This window comes from Dermacentor albipictus, chromosome 2 (assembly GCF_038994185.2).
Source record: "Dermacentor albipictus isolate Rhodes 1998 colony chromosome 2, USDA_Dalb.pri_finalv2, whole genome shotgun sequence".
In the NCBI taxonomy this organism is placed as follows: domain Eukaryota; kingdom Metazoa; phylum Arthropoda; class Arachnida; order Ixodida; family Ixodidae; genus Dermacentor; species Dermacentor albipictus.
The window spans coordinates 189737982-189759142 of NC_091822.1; the positions used below are offsets into that span (position 1 = coordinate 189737982).

Below are 21161 nucleotides of genomic sequence, written 5' to 3' on the forward strand. Positions count from 1 at the left end.
TTTATTGTTGTTTCCGCTATGAGAGAAGGAGTAGCCGTCCCCGTTATAAGGTGACTACGTCTCTTTCTTTTATTTTCATTTCAATAAAAAGAAAAGAAGAATACGCGAAGGGAATTAGACTGGCGACGCCTATGCCAACGTGTTCCACACGTGATAACGTGATTTTCATTGGTCACCCACTCACAGGTGTACCCGTCCTGGCATTACGGCAGCGAGGAGGGCAGGCAGACGAATGCGGCCATGCGCGGTCGGTCGCTGCGGCACACGTCCGACCACCGTTATCTTTCCGCGGGCGTTTTGAAAGCGGCAATGGTTTAAAAATAAGTACGCCACAGTTTCAATCGCAGTGCCCCGTCCATTTCGGCAGCAAATACGACTTCATGACACGTGCGGCCCGCCCTCACTTCAATGGGCACGTTAATTGAACGCCCCGAGCACACGTCCCGCCAGACGGCGCCTACGTGCACCCGGCCGTGCGCAGTCCATTTGACGCGTCACCCATCTGGCACTTTCTTCTTTTCACTCGGCGAAAACCCGCTGTTATGCGAACGGGCTATCGCACAGATTCGTGCCCTTTGGGCGTGGGGCACTAATTACGGCTCACGGCGGCTTCGTCTTTCGTTGACTTCCCGGAACTCTGTTCGGCCCGTACTTGCGGGCTTGGATGCCCGTCGTGTTTAATCTACCCATACGTGCGCGCTCAACCGCTATGGTCAGCGCCATAGAGGACTCTATTATAGGTTGTCAAAAACAGGACAACTCATTATTAGGCGTTGTTATCGGGGCTAACCCGTATGCAGTCGCCCACGTTGGTTTTAGAGAATTTCCACGGTTGAAACCATGAGCACTGAAGCGTTTCTGTCTTATGCTAGGCCTGCGATGACGATAGCCTGAGACCCGCGATGCGTGCGTATGTCGCATCGCCAACGGGAAACATCTACTATCTAATTTTTTGTCTCCCAGATATTATCCTCAAGAGAGAGAGAGAGAGAGAGAAGAATACAGGAAGGCAGGGATGTTAACCAGTCAATAGTCTGGTTGGCTACCCTACACTGGGGGAAAGGAGAAGGGGAAGAGAAAGAAGGGAGAGAGAAGGTGTAGGTACGCGTACGGACAGCACTTCAGTTAAAGTCGCTCGAGCAAACCAGAAGTTCTGAGAAAACACAAAAGTGCCTTCACTGCCTTCTGAGCCGATGATCGGTCGGGACGGTGCTCTAATATTGTCTGTTCACTCAGAGGACGATCGTCTAGTTTCCTCAATGTGTCGGACAAATACTGTCTTTGGGCTTGAAATTGAGGACAATGGCACAATATGTGGTCAATGTTCTCCTCGCATGCGCAAACATCACATGCAGGACTATCAGCCATTCCAATTAGTGCTGAGTAGGCATTCGTGAAGGCCACTCCAAGCCATAACCGACACAGAAGAGACGCTTCACGCCGGTGCACACCGGCTGGAGGTCTGAGTTGAAGTGATGGGTTTAGTCGGTGCAGTCTTGTGCGTCTTGTATGTACATTATTCCACTCTGCTAAGGAGATCGTGCGTGCCAGAATGCCAAGTTGTCTCGCGGCGTCGGTCCTTGAGAGCGGAATGGGGACGCAGCGGTCTTCTTGGTTTGACGTCCGAGCTGCTTTATCGGCGTCTTCATTACCAATGATACCGCAATGACCTGGTATCCACTGAAAAGAGATATCATGGCCTTTTTCTCCTAAGTGATGGACAAGTTCCGCGATTTCGCACGTGAGCTGATCGTGAGTTCCATGTCGGAGAAATGAATGCACACATTGCAAGGCCGGCCTGGAATCGCAGAAGACTGCCCATTTTCTAGGACTTTCAGTATTTATCACTTCAAGCGCGTCGCGGAGAGCCGCGAGCTCTGCAGCTGTAGACGTAGTGACATGGGAAGTGTTGAACCGCTTGGTTATTCTCATTGCTGGTATAACTACAGCGCCGCCGGAACTGGTTGATGTAGTTGATCCGTCAGTGTAGACGTGTGTGCAGTCGCTGTATTTCTCGTACAAGAGAAATAAAGTTAGTTGCTTGAGCGCTGATGATGGCAAGTCCGACTTTTTCTGAAGTCCTGGGACTGTAAGGTTCACTTGAGTACGGCGCATACACCATGGAGGAATAGAAGGCCTTGCTGCAGGTGTGTAACCTGACCTGAAAGAGTCACGGTGCGCGAAGACAGTCGCACTGAATGTCGTGTGGGGCCTATCTACTGGGAGACTTGCTAGGTGGTGGGTAGGGTTCCGGGCGAAGTGTCTTAGGTGCACACGCATTGTTTCAATGCTAATGTGCGTTCTAATAGTGAAATCTTGAGCCACTGCAATAACTTCAGTCGTTGACGCACTCCGCGGTAGACCGAGACATATCTTGAGTGCTTGGGCTTGGATGCTTTGGATTATGTTCAGGTTAGTTCTGCAGGTGTTGGACATGACAGGTAGGCTGTATCGCAGGAATCCAATAAAGAGGACCCTGTACAGTTGCAGCATAGAGTGTATTGGCACTCCCCAGGTCTTTCCTGCAAGGAACTTAAACATATGGCAAATTCCTGTCAGGCGTTTTTTCACATAATTCACATGAGGGGTCCAGGAGAGATTTTTGTCAAGGACCACCCCTAAAAATCTGTGACTCGTGCTGTACGAGATCATGTGTCTGTCGACGGATATCACGTATGGCGACATTGATTTCCTGGTAAATGCCACCGCTGCGCACTTCTCGTATGATATATGAAGTCCTTGTTCTCGAAGGTAGGATGATGTCAAAGTAGCTGACTTTTGAAGCCGCGCGCGAAGCTGTAGTCGCGTCACAGCCGACGTCCAAATGCAAATGTCGTCGGCATAGATGGAGAGCCTAACAATGCCTGGCAGGATGTCGGTGAGTCCAATGAGTGTTAGACTGAAGAGCGTTGGGCTGAGTACTCCGCCCTGAGGCACCCCACGGTTACTGTAATGCTGGGAGGTCGGGCCATCCTCGGTAAGTACGAAAAAGGATCTCGTATGTAGATAGCTACGTATCCAAATATATACTTTGCCGCCAAGTCCTACTGCCTCTAACGCGTTCAAAATCGCTTCGTGCGTTACGTTATCGTACGCTCCTTTAACATCCAGAAACAGGGCAGCAGATAATCTTTTGCAGGACTTCTGGTGCTCGACGTACGTCACCAAGTCGATAACGTTGTCTATGGAAGAACGGCCCCGCCTGAAACCGGCCACTGCATCTGGGTATACCTGGTAATGTTCGAGGTACCATTCTAGCCGTGCTAGAACCATCCTCTCCATTAGTTTTCCGATGCAACTGGCAAGCGCAATTGGTCGGTATGATGCAATGTCTACAGGCGACTTGCCAGGCTTGAGCAGTGGAATTATGCGACTGGTCTTCCATTCTTGGGGAACCGTACCTGTCCGCCAGGAGCTGTTGAATAGGAGCAGGAGCACTTTTCGAGCCTCATCACCCAGATTACACAGGGCACGGTAGGTTATACCGTCGGGGCCTGGTGAAGATGAACGCTTGCACAAGGCCAGTGCAGCTTCGAGCTCGTCCATGGAGAAAGGACTATCCATGCGGGAGTCGCGTGAAATCGGTGAGTGGCGGAGCGTCGATGTTCCAGCGCAACTAGTTTCGCCAGCAATCCTCCTGCAGAAAGCTTCCGCTACGTCAATCTCGCTGCATTGTTGGTGAAGGGCCAAAGACTTAAAAGGGTGGCGCTGCTGAGGGGTTCCACGGAGACCACGAACAGTTCTCCATATGTGAGACAATGGTTTTCGTGGATCCAAAGATTCGCAGAATGATTTCCATCTTTGTGATGCAAGTTTGTCCATGCGACGCTGAATTTTCTTTTGAGTTCTTCTGGCCAACCTCAAGTCATTTACAGACTTCGTGCGCCTGTATCTTCGCTCTGCACGACGACGAATTGCACGAAGCTTCTCTAGCTCAATGTCGTATTCGGTGCGTGTGGACGTTCTCGGAAGTGAATGTTTCGCAGCCTCTAGGGCACCTTTTATGATGTCCTCTAGGCTAGTGGCCAAGTCATCACGACAGCCGTCTTCGACAATTGACTTGAACATTGGCCAGTCGATGCATTGTGTGACGGCGGCTAACCTGGAGTCCGTCAACCCTTCAACCCTAAGATAAGTGGGTAGGTGGTCACTTCCCCGCGTTTCAATATCCGGAAACCACCTGACCTTTCTAGTGAAGGAGCGTGAAACAAAGGTCAGGTCCAGGCAGCTACAGTAGGCAGTTCCACGTAGAAAGGTGGGGCTTCCATCATTTAACAAGCATAGTTCTTGTTCGGAGGCAAATGACACTAATCTTCTGCCTCTCGAGTTTATCTTAGAACTTCCCCAGAGATGGTGGTGGGCATTAAAATCTCCAGTAATCACCAAAGGCTGCGGAGTCGCTGTGGTGATTCGCCGTAATCTCTCGCAGTCCAACCGACTTGAGGGCGATATGTAGGCTCCAATTAATGTGAAAGTGAGCTTGCCTTTCCTCACTGTCAGACAGACGTATTGGTTTTCTTGGTCAGGCGACACTGGGTGATGGACATACGTAAGATCACGTCGCATGAATACGATGATCTTGCTGCATTCTCCGTGGGTGGCGGACATGAAACATTCATACCCGGACAGTCTGATGTTATCTGATAGGGGCTCGCAGATGACGATGACTGGGAACTTATTCGTGAACACAAACTGTCGAAAGTCCGACATGCGTGACTTCAGTCCTCTGGCGTTCCACTGAAATATCGACGCGTTTCGGACTTCGTCACGAAACGACGGCTTCTGGAGAGCCATGATTTTAACCAAGAGCTGCAAGTACTGGACTCAAAGTGTCCAGCACCTGTAGTGCGCTTTGCGCAGACGAAGACTTCATGTTGGTAAGTATACCGCGAATGGCACTCATGAGCGACCGCAGAATGTTGATGACCTGGAGATCATCAGCCAGCGTCGCTTCAACAGTGGCAGAAGCCGTTGAAGCCGGTGCGTTTTGAGGTATCTTAGCAGGGAGGTGTGCCCTCGGTAGCTCAGGCCATTCTTCAGGACGGGCGAGGCTCTCCTCTTTGTTCGCTTTCCTCGTATCTGTCTTGGTGGCGCAGTGCGGAGATGCGGCAGCCCTTCTGACTGTAGCTGGCGTGTACCTATCTTCAGTTGCGGAATTTCTTGAACGTTTTCGGTGTCGATGCCGACGTCGCCGAACAGCGGTAGCAGCCTCTCGATGTGTCGAATTGTCGCGCACCATGCGTTTTAGAATCGTGAATTCCTTCCGCATCCGCGGGCAATCCTTTGATGAGGCCTTGTGAGGACCACTGCAGTTCGGGCACTTTAGAACATGTGTGCTGCAGGCGTCTTCTGAATGGGACTCAGAGCACCGCGGGCACACTACACTGTTCACGCAGACACCCTTCACGTGGCCAATCTTGCAACATTTGAAACACTGGAGGGGCTTCGGTACGAATGGTCGTACTGGATGGCGGACATGTCCTACTTTGACGTGGGAAGGAAGGCTGTCTCCTTCAAACATAATCTTCACACAGCGTGTGTTTCCCAATCTGGAAATTCTTGTAATGGAATTGCCTTCTGTCGTTGGCTTTATCAGCGTTGGCAAGTCGTCATTAGGAATGGCAACGTCGACGTCATAAATGACGCCCGCAGTACCATCGCCGCCTGTAGGGATCATTGATCGCACCTTTACGTTGTCGATATCAGTTATATTTCGTAGGTGTTGTAGGGCACTACGATGTAGCACATCAACTGCCAGGACATTTTTCCGCGGGTTTATATTATTATAATATATTATTTATATTTATATTATATTATCCTCAAAATTCCCTTTCACCCATTGGTCAGTACATGTTAACCTCCTGGCCTACCATTTATTCCTTTCACTCTTTACATCTCATCGCTTCCTGTTCGCCGTATTCTCCTATCTGTTTCAATGGGGTACGCTTTCTTTTGATTTTTGCAGATGTTCAGTGCGATGGGTATTGTTGGTCGTCCTCGCTCTGTGTTCAATGTTTAACGAGGCAGATGAAACTTCGGCGAGGAGTGAACCAAACAGTGCAAACGCCGTTTGTTTGGCCGCGTTAAACGACAAGTGCAGCGACGAGTGCAGCGAAGAGTGTGGCGTACATGTACGTCCGCGACTATGGCAATGCGTCGACACCCCCTTCTCGGTTTATGAAATATTAGTTCACGGTTCTGGTTACGGATTTTGCTGGAAGTTGGTGGGAGGCAGAAACAAATACACGAAATGGGGCGATTTCGTACATCCAACTACATCGAAGATTAACGTAATCAAGGTCCACGGACAGGAAAGGAAAAGGCGAAGAAGCGGAGAACGAGAAATGAACTTCGCTTTCAGTAACGGCACTGTAAGATGGTAGCTGGCTGGGAACAAAACATTTCGGGGAAAAGATTCGCCTGTGCTGCCTTGTCCTTATTGTAATCCTGTCTAGCTTACTTCTCGAACTCTGTCCAAGCAATGACGTAAACACCGTTAGTGTTTTTGACACGAGTTGACAAGCTGACAAAACCATGAAAATCGCCTGCGTTATAAACGTTGTAAAGAGACAAACGCGTACGCAAAGGCGCGCGACAGCGGCGTGGCTTGTAAGCGTAAACGCATTTCCGCGCGCCATAGCCGTCAGCTCTTTCAAGTGACTGGTCCCAGTGACGCGGCGGGAACCATCGGAACGCCAAAACCTTTCGAACAACTCTCTCAGCGCGATGGTTCGGCGCGAGCAACAGGGGCGCTGTACAGCGAACGAACGGTCGGCCAATTAGCGTGCGTGTTCCACAGCAGTGGACAAAAGCACGACGGGAAAGCGGCGCTCGCGGAACGCCAGCGGCCGCATGTCGACGCGGGCTGCCTGCTCTATAAGGGTGAGGTGGGGAGGGGGGGGGATGCAGTGTACACGGCCCTCCGCTGCCCGGTCCGGCTGACCGGTGGACGCGCCGGGCGCTAATTCGATTCGAGCTGCCCGCGCCAAGATCGATGCGTCGCTGACGGTGAGCACGCTGCTCTCGAAAGACCAGCAGCGCTTTGAATCGACTGTCACCTCCGACGCGAATCAAGTTTACCCAATTAGCGATCGACCCGCGCCGCTGCCGCCCCGCAGAGAATCAAGGAGCGCACGCGCCGCGGCGATGCTCGAGTCGCACGTGCGTTCTGCCCGTCTTTCTGAGGAAGAGGCATCTCGGCATACTCTGCACGTTTCGAGGCAGGCAAGCACAAACGAGAGGCACCTCCGCGACGACGGCTGGGCCGGTGTAGTTATGCAAATGCGATTTCTTTTTTTTTAGGTCTGTATTTTGATGATTCCGACAAGGCGTCAGACTAGGCGAGCTGGGTCTTGACGGCACCGCAAGCACTACGACTGCGAAGGCAGAACAGACAAGACTTCAGAGAAAGCCCGACTGACGATTGCATTGTGCTGCACAGAAAGACTATCTATTCTGTCTTCGTAGAAGATGTACACTCGCCAATGCCAAATGAAACATACGCTAACGCTGCGGCGCCCAGCACGTGTGGCTTCATCGTATGCGCAGTAGACTGTATGTACAACGATTCTAAAATGTCGTTATTTTCTTCTTGTTGATTTCTAGATCTTGTTTGATTTTTTTTTCTATCTTTTTCTTCTGTTCAGAACCACCCTTCTTCCACCGCCACCAGAATAATTCCATTCCATTCTGACCATCCATCGCGCGTTGTCCACAGGATCTATGTCTGTGATAATGTTGGGAAAACGCAATTACAAATGACGAGAACAGCCGGCCTTGCAGAGGATTGCGATGAGAAGTCTATTTCTCATTCTACAGTTCTCTAACTCCAGCCTCTGTTTCTCTGACTGAAGTGTTGCTCACGGAAGAAAGGTGGAGCTCTACGACTGTTCATTGCCTTCCTTCGAAACGCTGAACTGATCAACATCTGGTGAAAGGCCAGTGTTACCATCGTAATAAATGCTGAGGAGAAGCATTCACTGACCATGAACAGCCCGGCTAACAACACCTGTTGCGCAACCACCACCATTACAGATGAGTTTTGATTAAACTGTCGTGGTGCCAGCTGGAGTACTGCACCATAGGCACGTACGCTTGAATTCGATACAAGCGCGTAGATTCATAAATTGGCATGAGACAGCACGACTCGACACTGTTTACACTCTAAAAAAGTTTACACCTTTTGGGGTGTATATCTGCCACACAACGATAATCGTCATCTGCCTTGCTTGCATTTCCTTTCTTGAAAACGCCGCGCCCGCTACTTCCTGTCGACAATGCTATGTCACGCTGATAACGCGCATGCCGTTCGTTACTGCGAAGTACTGGGCTCGCAGCGTTAAAGAAAGGGAACGCGGACAAGATAGATGACGTTTATTATTGTGTGGCAAGATACCGCTCATAGAGTGTAAACTTTTCTTAGAGTGTACTAGTAGTACAAACAGCTTGACAGAGACCCAGGTGGCCAAATTGTCTCTGCAAGGCCAAAACATTTGCGGCGACTTGCGTTGATGCGAGAGCTGACAAGCGCCTGGCCCTTCGTTGGTGGCCTGCGCGACGAGCGCGCGATTAAAAGTTGTATTTGCATGCGTGAGACATCGGCACATCATACGGCATTTCTGGCACATCGCATTCATGTAAACGGCCGTGATGCGCCAGGAATACGAGGTGTATTAATGTGCCAGATGACGGCAGATTGATGTTTCATGTGGTGCACGTAAACACTGGTGCATCACATCGAGAAAGAAATGCCTTCCCTTTCTTTTTGCTCCCTCCTCCTCCTCCTCCTCCTCCTCCTCCTCCTCCTCCTCGAAAGAAGTCGCGAGAAAAAGATGCGAGAATTGGGCATCATGCCTGGCACTCATAAGCGAGCGAGTTTTAATCGCTACTTGCCTATCGTAGTTCTAACAGGCTGAAAAGGGAGGCGTACATTCAACCCGCAACAACTCAGTCCAACCAAGACTTGGTCTGAAGAAGAAGTGCACTGGCTCTTCCGTCTACGCTGCAGGAAGAAAATGAATCCGCCAGAATGAAAAAAAAAATGTTTGATTTTGAAAAGCATATGTGTTCTCTATCTAAGCTAATTCCAAAGTCGGAGAGAGAGAGAGAGAGAGAGAGAGAGAGACGAAGACAGAAATGTAGGGAGGTTAACCAAGCACGTACCCGGTTGGCTATCCTGCGCTTGGGGATCGGCATCGCATTTACCAATGCGTGTTCATTCCTAATAGGGATGGCCAACAGTGCCGGGTGCAACTTGTGCGGGTGCGATGAGAGAGATAAACGAGGTGGGAAAGGCAGGGTGGTTCACCGGAAGATTACCCAGCACTAGGGGAAGGCGAAGGTGAAATGAAAGACGCAAGGAATAGCGGATAGATGAAGGAAATGCACGAAAATAAATAAATAGAGGAGGTGGGCAACCGTCCGTGGGTACTATAGTCTCTCTAATGGAACACTCGAACGTAAAAAAAAATTTCAGGAAAGCCTAGGCCGACTTGGAGGTGTGACGATGTGTAGGCCGGCGTTCCAGGACTGTCTGCTCAGAAAGCGGCCGGTCGTCAAGATGAGCCAGCGCGGTCGAGAGTGACTGGCCGTGTGCGCTGTATCGCGGACAACGACAAAGAACGTGCTATGGACAAGGAACCGCAGTGGTCACACGCAGCGCCACGTTCCCTTTTCATGTAGAAATCAAAGGATTTGGTAAAAGCGACGCCAAGCCACAGAACGTATTTCTAAAACACCAAGGGACAAGAGATTCGGGAAGGCGCAAGTAATTGTTCTGAGAACACGTACAAGACCACACGTACACTCCGGACGCGCGTTCTCGCGACATCGGGTACCTCAACGAGTCGGCCGCACATTGTGTGCAGCTACCCCGCTCTAAGAAAGAACGCGGAGCTCCCCTTCCAGCTACGGATCGCAGTGCGTCCCCGCAAGGGTTTGCCAAGAGCGGCACCGATGGGTCACGCGATCCTCGACCGACTCGCGCGACAAACGAGGCCGTGATCCGGACCGGAGATGGCGCTGCGATAATTATCGAATAATGACCGAAGGGGCCGATGGGAAGAGGGAGGGCCGGCGGTTCACTTCGCGGGCCACTTTACAATGTATGTGTTTTTTTCTTCTTCTTTTTATCCATCTTGTACTCCGTATTTGAGAAGTGGAAGCCTTTCATTTTTATTTGACTCTATTTTGGCTAACCCCTTTCTCTTCGCTAATTGAGCCACGCGACATGGCTCCCCGCTTTCCCAGCCCCCCTTTCTCTTTTAACTCCCCACCTTTTCGCCGCGCGCGACGACTGGCGAGCAGTGACCGTCGCTTACCGGCGCGCTAGGGTGACCTGCGCTTAAGGCGGCGCAACGTTCGCGCCTTCGGCGCCTCGCCGGTCGTTAAGTGGGACGCGCGAGAGATGTGACCGTGGCACGCCACCGGCCTCCAACTCCCCTTCACTCTTTTCGACGCTCCCCCAATTCCCTTATTCTTTTTTTTTTTTCAGTTGTCCTTACTTATTTACGTTTTGCTCGTTTCTATACTTTCCTCCGCGACTCTCTTTTGTGCTTGCGGGCCGCTCGTTCAGCTCTCATTCCGGGTCGTTTTCTCCGAACAAGGTCCGCCACGCCCGATTACGCTTGTGGTTTGCCGGAGTCTGAGACGAAGAGTGGAAGAGGGGGTGGCGACGCACGAAAGTAGAATGTCAGACGCGCCTGACACGCTGGGAATCAGAGGAGAAGAAAGACGGGAGGGCGTCGAAGGAAAGGCGCGTACCTGCAACAAGGCGATCTAACGGACGAGCTCCGGAACAGCCCGTGCTTGAAACGGAGCAGTTACGACGTGGCGAAGTCTGTGCGTCGTTCCTGATCAGGCGCGCACGCCGGCTGGCCAACTTTTATTGCGCGCGGACGGCCTGTGCGAAAGGAGCAGCGCGGCTCGTCAATAAAAGCAGGTTACACATCGCGAGAGACTGCGTCAAAAGCCGCGTTGTTTAATCCGGTAACACGCAGTTGTGCAAAGCTGAGCAAAGCAGCTTCTCTATTTTTTTTTTCACTTGAAGCCTTGATGAGCTTTTGTTGGGGAATCTGCAGTAAATAAAGCAATATTTGTACGTAGATAACGAGCAGCATCTTTGGCAAGAACATTGTAGAGATTTACGCTATTGGGTTTGAGCTATTCGTTCTCTATTCGTAAAATATTCACATTTTGTTATTATTTTTGACTAAAGTGGTGACCTACCTAACCTTTACTGTTTTGCGGTTTGATGTAGTGGCTAGGAAACTTCTGTGGGTACTTTACGCTGAAGTTTTTCTTTGTTGCCTGTCCGTCTGCCCTTGTATGCAATACGATATCTTTATCGTTCAACACGGCTCTGGTTGAGCTGGCGGAATCCCTGCCACAGTTCGTCAGTCTGTCAATTTACGCAGACGACATCAGCATCTGGGCTTCAATCTCTCGCCCGCCGGTTCGCACAAGATTACAAAAGGCTGCAACGCCGGCGTCTGCTTACTTTCAGAGACAAGACCTCGGCGTCTCAACAGCAAAATGCTCATTAGTCGCCTTCACGCGAAAATCTATGAGTGGACGGACGCCCGGTGTCTATTAATGGCCAGCCTACCTGGTACAAGAGAACCCATCGATTCTTAGGGATCATTGTCGAGCGAGACCTCTCCTGGAGACCCTATGCATCCTACCTAAAGAAGAGACTCCTCTCGATCAGAAACCTTTTCAAAGCCATCGCTGGAAAAACATGGGGACCGTCCGTGTGTTCTTATGCTTCAACTGTACGAAACGCTGTGGGTGGGTTTCTTGCGTTACCGCACTCCGGTGTTGTCAAGCACCCAGGAGACGAATCTCGGAGAGCTTGAGAGCGTGCAAGTTCAAGCGCTTTGAACCTGTCTTGGTCTATCGCGATGTGCTTCATCAGCCGCAACAATGGCCATCGCCAGGGAACATCCCATCAGTACGTATGTCGCCACAGACACCCTCAGAAATCGCGTTCGACACCTTTCCCTAGTCCAGTTTAAACGCTTTGCTTCTCTCTGGGAAAGTAGATCAGAGGCAATTTTAACGGGCATTGTAGCCTCCTACCGATCCTCTCTTCGGCGTCTTCGACCTTCCTGCCTTTCCCTTACGACTTCCCCTCTCCCTCTCTCTCTTTATCGTGCAAAAAGCGATAAATGAACACGTTGTTGCGGCTTCGAGTGGCGTTAGGGCAAGGAATTCACAATGCCCATCGACTGCTACGTCAGGATGTAAGAATGAAGGCAAAGGGGTTTATTTGCTTAGTTACACGGCTCCAGTAACGGAAGCCCCCTCAATGCATGAGCAAGTTAAACGTTCGAGTTTTCATTGCTCGAAAAGTATCCGCCTTTAATACCGTCGTCTTCCCTAGGCGAGTCGGCTAGGGAATCTGAAGACTGTCCAGCAGCAAATCACAATGGACGGATCCGTTGCGATACCACGACCATGCTCGCAACACTCCGCAGTAACCCCGCCTCCGAATCCCGATGGTTTGGAATATGCGGCAGGAAAGCAACCTGCGAATGCAAGATCGACGTCGTTGTTTGGTAATCATTGGATGCAACCCCCCCCCCCCCCCCCGTCATCCTTAGTTCAGGCTGACAAGTAATGGTACACGGTTCGTGGCATTTTGTGGACCCGTCAAGAATCGGTGTCCACGCTGCGTTGACCTCTGGATAGGCGCTGATGGATTGGCGGGTGTTTGCCTTGGGGCAAACGTCCAATTAACGCCTTTGTGGTGTTGGGACGTAACAATGTAAACACCGCGTGCGACGTCGGGTCGCCGGAAATCTCTGCTTTCGTGTGGGTGTATCGCAACCCAATAAGGTGGCCGACAAATGACTTTCCAAGTCCGTCCGGACGTCTTACCTTTCCATTAGAGGCGAGGAAGCCTTGCGCTGTGTAAGCAGGGTTAAATGGTGATTTTGGGACTGGGTCAACAAAAGCCTAAGTCATGTAGTATACATAGGTGGCTTTGTTTATCGTATCCTTTTAGCAGACTGGTCTTGCCCGTGACACTATTTATGGGAGAATCATTCCTAACCGCAATCCTTTTTCAAGAATACAAGAAAAATATTTAAGCGTGACTTTTAAGCATGTTTCGACGAACCGACCACGCTCAACCAATGCAATGCATTTAGATGCGCGGTGTTTGACTTCAACTGTGTAGACAGCTTGCAGACACGTAAAACAAAATATTTCACGCATTGCGAACCGACAATTTGAAGATTCCTTGCCAATCCCGTAAATGTCGAGAAAGGTTCGTGCAAGTGCTGTTGAATAAAGAGACAGGAGCTGGCATATTCGCTACAAGTCATTATTTCATTTCGGATATACAACAGCGCAGATAAGACGGACAGATATAACGACACACGTTACCAGCACTGGTGGTCGTTCTATCAGTCTGTCCATGGTTTTGTGCGTGCGATGTTGCACATTCGAAATGAAAAATGTCTAATTCGCCGCAGTCACAGATTTATCGCAAGCCGTTCCTAAATGTAGTCACCTCATGTCTTCATGCAAAGCTAGATCTCGGAGCTTAGCGAATAAACGTGCGACCCTTTGAAAGATGCGGCTACGCTTGGTATGGCAGTGCGCGCGCAACTGTGCCGAGACGGTAATATGGGCGGCACGGCTGTGCTTTCCAATATTGGTTTCCAGTGCGCCAAATCCTTATGCTGCGAGTGAAACTGGTCGGAGACGCGCGGCCGCCTTTCTCTCGCGAACAGTTCGAGAGGCCGCGCCGGAGCGGAGGGGCTCAATTTCAGAGCTGGGCGCCCGCGTATCCGCAGGACTACGCCGTCCCCGAAGCCCTGCATCGCTATAGTTCTCTGGTCGCCCGCGTCGAAAGATGGCCTCCGCAATAAGGCGATCCTTCTGCGCGCGCTGGTTCTCGCTCTTTTTTCTTTAGGAGACAAAAACACTTGCCTTGGATTCACGCATCTAACCCACCGTCATTTCCTTTCATCTTTCTAGCTTCGTTCGTAACCACATGTTTCAGACAGCAGAAGACAGCAAGAGCGAATAAGGTATTACAAACCTTCGTCAAGTGTCTGCAGAGCTTTCATTCTATGAGTATATATATATATATATATATATATATATATATATATATATATATATATATATATATATATATATATACACGTGTGAGGGGAAGGGGGACAGTATCGTGCGAACGACAATTAAAATTTGGAGTCGGATATCTCTGAGCATGGACACGCTAAAAGAATTCTTCCAACTGATATTGTGTAGAAACACCACTTCTCTAACTTTTCAATACAAACATACCCACTTACTGCAGTCAGCAAAAAGTATTCAATCTCAGTTAATTGGGCTGCTGACAGCGATTACTACTATACCACTTTGTGTCCCCCTAGCCACATAACTTATTTGCACAAGTGGTTCCCGCGCGCCTCCCAGTGCCTAATTTTAAGAAAGCCATAAACCTTAATTTTGAACACCCTGTATACATCCCCGACATTACTGCTTCTGGCCCTACGAGCTCGTCTTATCCTCATCACCTTTGCCTTTATAAACGAGGTACGTCCTACTTTCACGCCACCCAAACGGGTTTTTTTTTTTTAGTTTAACAACTTGCTCTATATTCCTCTTTGGACCCAGCTTAATTAGCTGTATTGGGATTTCGTCGGGTCCTGCCGCCGTGTTCACTTCTTATTTTTTGCTGTAAAAGCTTTCTACGCTAAATGTTGATCTCTAAGTCTTCTCTGTTGCTGGATATGTTTCAGTGTGGACTACGCTCTCTGTCTCGCCGAAGTTATCCGTAATAACGTCTCTGATGCACCGCAGCGCGTCGTCTCCTTGCGAGACAATGTCGTTAACGAAGACGTCAGCCGAGTCTGAGCACAGTGCCGCCCCTTGACTGAAAAAGGCGCTACTTTTCTCAATAACGGCTGCGGAGCGCCAATTGTAGTAGTGACCAGTTCTATCAAGAGGCGGCACTGCCGTGGTAGTGTTTGATTTCAAAGAAGAACGCTTCTCAGAAAAAGCAATAACAGACCAAATAGTTTTGTCAGATTAATATCATGAAAATAAACATGCACATAAAACACAATCAATGAAAACGTATAGCATTTAGAAAGACTTGTAGCGATATGTGTATGCATATGATTGCACAGTGTATACACATTGTATGCATAGCCACGCGCTATACATTGCATACGTAGCCGCGCAGGTATACACAGGGACAGATTATGCGCCTTTTTTAAGTGAAGTTGATACAAACACTCCAAAAGGAAGACACTTGGAAGCAGAGAAAAATGAAGACAAACCGCTGCTCTGGAGCACCGAGTAGTCCAGCGTTCTTATAGCGTCGTGAGCGTGCTGCAGACCACCACGGCACTTTCAAACAGTCACAATGTATAGCGCTTGTCTTAACGTCATGCCACAGGCCTTTCTGAAAGCTTCGATCCTCAAGCTACACTTGACAAAATTAAATTGCGGCTGCGATTTGGAATTGAGAGGGAGCGGGGAGGTGGGAGGCCAGGAAGCGAGGAGAAAAGTGTGGGGTCGCACGTGCCCTTGAAGAGACAAATAAGGGAAACAAGGACTCTGCATTTTCGAATATTTCGTGGCGCTTCACAGGACGGCCACTCGAAGGTGCCTACACATATCACAAGGAACGGGAGATGAAAACACACACACACACACACACACACACACACACACACACACACACACACACACACACACACACACACACACACACACACACACACACACACACACACACACACACGCGCGCGCGCACGCGCACGCGCACACGCACACGCACACGCACACGCGCGCGCGCACGCACGCACGCACGCACGCACGCACACGCACACACACTGATCGGAATGCTCAATGTCTGAATGCAGCGGGAAACGGTATGGGGGAGAGGTCCCGTTGAGTCAGGGCATTTCTCAATTAGGTCTCTTTAATTGGGGCTGGCGACGACGTCCCCGCAGATAGCGCGTCTCGACGAGAGATGGCACCCGCACTCTGGCAGCGACGAATGGACGCCCTCTAATTGAACCCATCCCGCAGGCCTGTCCGTGTCCATCTTCATCAGCTGCGCCACGGGGAGCGCCTAATTAGACTGCGATTGGCCTAGAGTGGCCAGCTGCGTTTTTCAAGTGCGCGTCATGATAGCGCGCGCGGTCGCCGGCCGGCTGCGGAGCCCGCAGGTCGCGAGGGACGCGCGGTGCGGGCCTCGGTGCGCTCACCTATACGCGCGCTGCACCACAGACAAAATGCGCGGTGGCGTTTTGCTGCTGAGCGCGAGGTCGCGGACTCGACTCTCCGTATTCCATAAATGCATCTTAACTTGAAGCCCACGCTTGACTTGATTTAAATGACGCCTGCCGTGAACGCACCAAACGAAACGCAATGAGCGTCTTGGGTAGGTTCGCACCAGGCGTCGTTTATACATTCAAGCATGGGCTTCAAGTTAAGATGCATTTCTGAACACGGGGTTAAGCCACGGCGGCCGCATTTTTCGCTAAGCGCGGAAAGAAAGGAAGAAAGCTTAAAGACCTGGTCAGAAAGTACCCGCCGTGGTTGCTCAGTGGCTATAGTGTCGGGCTGCTGAGCACAAGGTCGCGGGATTAAATCCCGGCCACGGCGGCCGCATTTCGATGGGGGCGAAATGCGAAAACACCCGTGTACTTAGATTTAGGTGCACGTTTAGGAACCCCAGGTAGTCCGGAGTCCTCCACCACGGCGTGCCTCATAACCATAAAGTGCTTCTGGCACGTAAAACCCCATAATTCTAATTCTTGGTCGAAAAGCGCCGGTAGTCGAAATGATCCTGAAGCCTACTAACGGCGTTTCCCATAACCCGGGTATATCTTAGGGATGTTAAACCCCATGAACGAATCAAAATACGTCTTACGCAGGCATGCGGTAACGAAGCAGTAGCATACAGTAAATGCGCACGAGCAGCATATATATATATATATATATATATATATATATATATATATATATATATATATATATATATATATATATATATATATATATATATATATATATATATATATATATATACATATATACATATTGTCTACAGCTCTGGCGACAGTGGTATACCGCAGAATATCCTCGCCGCGGAAGCCTGGGAAAGGCAAACGACAGTGAAATATCTCGAACAAATATCAGTGGTGAATGTCTCGCAGGCAAATTCTACCTGTCGCCTTTTCGGCAATAATTGCGGCACTGGGGGCTGCGGCGACGCGACCGCTTCAGGGAAGAAGGTACGGGGGAATATTTTAAGAGGTCAGCGAATATTCCAATTTTTCAATTCGATTGCCTATTCCAAACGAGCAGGTAGCATTCAATTTTTTTTAGAACGTACGAATGTGCAAATGTTGGCTGAATTGGTTTCCGGCAAGACCATACGGAGCACATGCCGGTCTGAAAATAAACGAACAGCGTCAACTGTCCAGCCAAGTACCTGCAACAACAATCGTCCCGAAGTCTGCGCCTGCCCCAAATGATCCACCACAGATTGGTGACATTCTTCTTTAGTATTTATGTTTGAGTCCGTATCTCACCTAGTCAATGCGACTTGAGTGCTGTCAGTACTAGTTCCCAGTCACCGTTGCTGAATATACTCGTACACTGAAGCGTACTCGGCAGCTCCTGTTTGGGGTACCAGGGCAGTACTTCGCCAGCCGCAAGCACCAGTAACGAAGGCCTCGCAACAATTGAACGACACTTAATAGATAAGCTTTCAAATAATGTCCACTCTTCGATCTCAAAATGCAATCGTTCAAACGCGCACGCAACTAGCTTTCACCTCGGCGCAGCCCACGCACCCCTTGTTGCGCTGGTCGTCGCTGCAATACGAAACCACCGCTGCGTTAGCGCGATGATGCGCATACTTTTTAGCGACGGATCGGACATACTTGTAGCTGCCTCATCATGCGGTGGAAGCCGTCGGTACGTGCAGTCCATGAGATGCTGACGTGTTACCGCACACCCGGACAATAGAGACAACCGATCAGCGAGAATGATAACTGCTCATCGCCGCGCACTACTCATGGTGCTGGTGCTCTACAAAAATGGGCTTCCCTGCACAAGCTTTGCTAATGTGGAGAAGCTAGCTTTCAGAAATTATTTAGTACGAACTGATAGAACAAAGAATGTCCTTTTCACAAACTTCGGTACAGCGCGCGGCGAGACAGGACACAAGGCGAGGAAGGCAACAAACGAGGAATGTTAACTCTTTCCTTGTGTCCCGTCTAGACACGCGGTATTTACCAATGCATCCGTTCCAAGTAGCCTATAGCTATCAAAACTGCTAGTTATTCAGTAATATACACCCTCGATTCGAGACAGGATTCGCACATAAAGGCTATCGTCTGCAAAATGTAAACGGCGGTGAAAACCGGTAAATAACACTTCTGGAATAAAATTTCTGCGGTGGCTTATTATGCTCGAAAGAACAACGAAACGTTAGTTGCGACGCCACCTTTCAATTCCCGCATCAGCTCCCTCTGATATCACAGATTACGTCGACAGATAATTATTTGATTTCAGTAATAACATTCTCAAAGCGGCACCTCTTCCGCAGAAGGGAATCTAAACATGCGAAACTAGAATAAGAATCGTGGTGTCGTATAATAACGTCGTTAGTGGCGTGAATGCGAAACCTAAATTCAAAGTAGGAAACTTTAGCATTCGTTTTCTCCGCTTTTTCTCATTAAGAGCTTCGAACATTACCTACGAGTCTCGTCTGGTACAACATTTGTTTAACCTACATGCCCGAGTTGCAGTAGTCGAAGGGACGTCCACGAGATAAAACTTTTTTTATTGGGTGGCCATAACAAGGTACGTGCACACTAACGGGGAAAAAACGCGTGCGGCAGGCTGCGGGCGGCAGAACGCGGCAACAGTGGCATGGCCTCCACTTGCGGGCGTATTTACCGCTATCAACTGCATTCGCCACGACTGTGGTCAACGAAACTCAGTGTGGAGGGTATTGGGGGCGAGGAGTTGCGGAGTCGCCATCTGTCGGAAGCGCCTCCCTCGCGTAGTACGAGGGATCACGCAGCGCGCTCCTCAGGTTTCTCTTACGGCGCTCAATAAAAACACGACGCGGCAGCCCTCCTGGTCATTTATGCAGGTACTCTCAAAACGAGGGAAGTTTTTGACTGTCGATATAATAATCTTGGGCAAACTTAAAGCACGCAATCGTTTACAGACGCTACCTCTTTACCGAATACGTACAGCGAACGCCAATACGCGCGGTCGCCGCGATGGAGGCTCCCGAACCGGCTTCTTGCGTGAAAGGTAGGCAAACGCTGAAAGTAAACTATGTGAAATATGTTCTTATAGTATGCTGTCTGTATAACCAAATGGGGCATAACAGAATGAAGCCTCAATGCAGCGATCGCACGGGTCGCAGCGACCGACTACGCGTCTGCATGAATGCCCGCGCACAAAGCTTTGCTTTCGCTGTGAGCATGTTTTCGCACCTTGCCGCTACTTTAGGCCACAACATATGAGCATTTGACAGTACACTAGCAACCATTTTTGCGTGGACGCTATCAGAAATGTTCAAAAATAATTTCGTTATAGAGACTTCGACGCCTACGGCGACTGTGATGTGCCGTCGCGACGATTCAATCTTTTTTCTGTCTTTTAAATTCTTGGACATTTCAATATTATTCAAGTTGCGTCGCACTGTATGTTTATCGGTCTTCTCAGCGTACGACTTCCCGCTGCCATGCCTATCTTTAATGTGCGTCTTACCGCTCCCTTTCCGTTCCAGTGAACTTGCCAGTATATAGTATTACCAGTATTACCCGGGCAGCGGGCGCGGCCGAGCGTCTGCAGTGCGCGTTTTCTGGTACTCACCGAACATCGCGCAGTCCCGGCGCCGCAACAGAAACCTTCCTCGCGTTTGTGCTTGCTGCATATTCGAGTTGTAGTCAATGGCTGTCTGCCGGTTCCGAGTTTCGCCAGCCAAGCTTCACGCAGCTCCTTGCCCTGCGGCTACGTGTGAATAAGGCTGACACCGGGCTCCGTTGCGTACATCCGGCACTGCGGCAGTAGCCTACCATGCTGCACGCTTCAAGGGCAGCCACTACCTATTATAGCAGTTTCCGATGTTGTCAAGTTGACACCCAAGCCGGTAAAGCCTCACCACTTAATCAGAACCGCGGCGCAGGTGGAACCTTAAACTTTCGTTTTCAGCTTGCTTCGGCGCTTCCGAAGCAGCCGAGTCCACGTGATTCCTCATGTCACGTCACGCCGACGGTGGCGCCAACTTTTCCAGTGGTGGAGCTCGCCGCCATATGCAGCGTTCGCCCACGTGAACGAATCCGTAGCTTCTCGATCGCAGGCCTCCCCGATCGACGGCGAGCGGCCTGCCGCGAAAGATAGCTCCAAGAACCACTCGCTCCGCAGCAGCAAAAAGTTGCCGCTCACTTGTTTTCGCGGCACTACAGAGTTTTAGTTTAAGGGGACGCAAGCGGCCTATTGCGTACGCAAGCCGCTTGCGTCCCCTAAACTAAAGCTCTGTAATATTACCTGCGGCATGCAATACTCCCCGGTCAGTTTAGACACGTAAAACATTGTTCCACAACTCCATTTAGGTTAATTTCGCGTAATAGGTTAAAAGAAAATAAGCTTTTCTTTTTTTTATTTATTTCACGCTTAAAACACAGCGCTGGTATATCAGTGTGACGTCACACATTTCAGCGCACTTTTTCACATTTCGAGCCGTTGTCTCTCAGTAAAGGTTCTCGGAACCTGATAGGTTCAGTCTTCCGATTTTTTTTTTTGATATAATGACATCTATCTTTAATGATGAAAATACTAAGTCGACCCAAGAAGACACTTTCAAAATGCATGAAGTCATGGTGAGCAGGTGTGCGAACTTCGAGGCGGCGTCGCCACTTATATTTCATTTATGAATCTTTTCTGGCTTTCCAAACTCCTTCTCATTGCAAGAGTGACATTTTCTTGTTTTATTATTCCGAGGGGTAGCATAAGCATTATTTACTAACAGATATCAAATCATTTTTGTCTTGAGTATCCCTTAAAGGGGCCCTGAACCACTTTTTATCGAAGTGGAGAAATGCATCCGACGTGAAAATAGACTGCTTCAGAAATACTTCGCCGCAAAAAGTACTTCG

The 21161-nt window shown here is 49.7% G+C and overlaps 1 protein-coding gene across 2 annotated transcripts in view; it reads right to left on the minus strand.

Moving 5' to 3' along the window:
- LOC135919117 (lachesin-like) overlaps positions 1-20011 on the minus strand; it is a 216384-nt gene extending 196373 nt beyond the window's left edge. The window contains exon 1 of one of the 2 annotated variants that reach the window (XM_065452855.1): positions 19879-20011. In XM_065452855.1, the coding sequence (XP_065308927.1) occupies positions 19879-19939 (61 nt within the window). In that variant the 5' untranslated portion in view covers positions 19940-20011. The remainder of the gene's footprint in view (positions 1-19878) is intronic. The other variant, XM_070534570.1, reaches the window with a different exon arrangement.
- Between the last annotated feature and the right edge of the window lie 1150 nt (positions 20012-21161).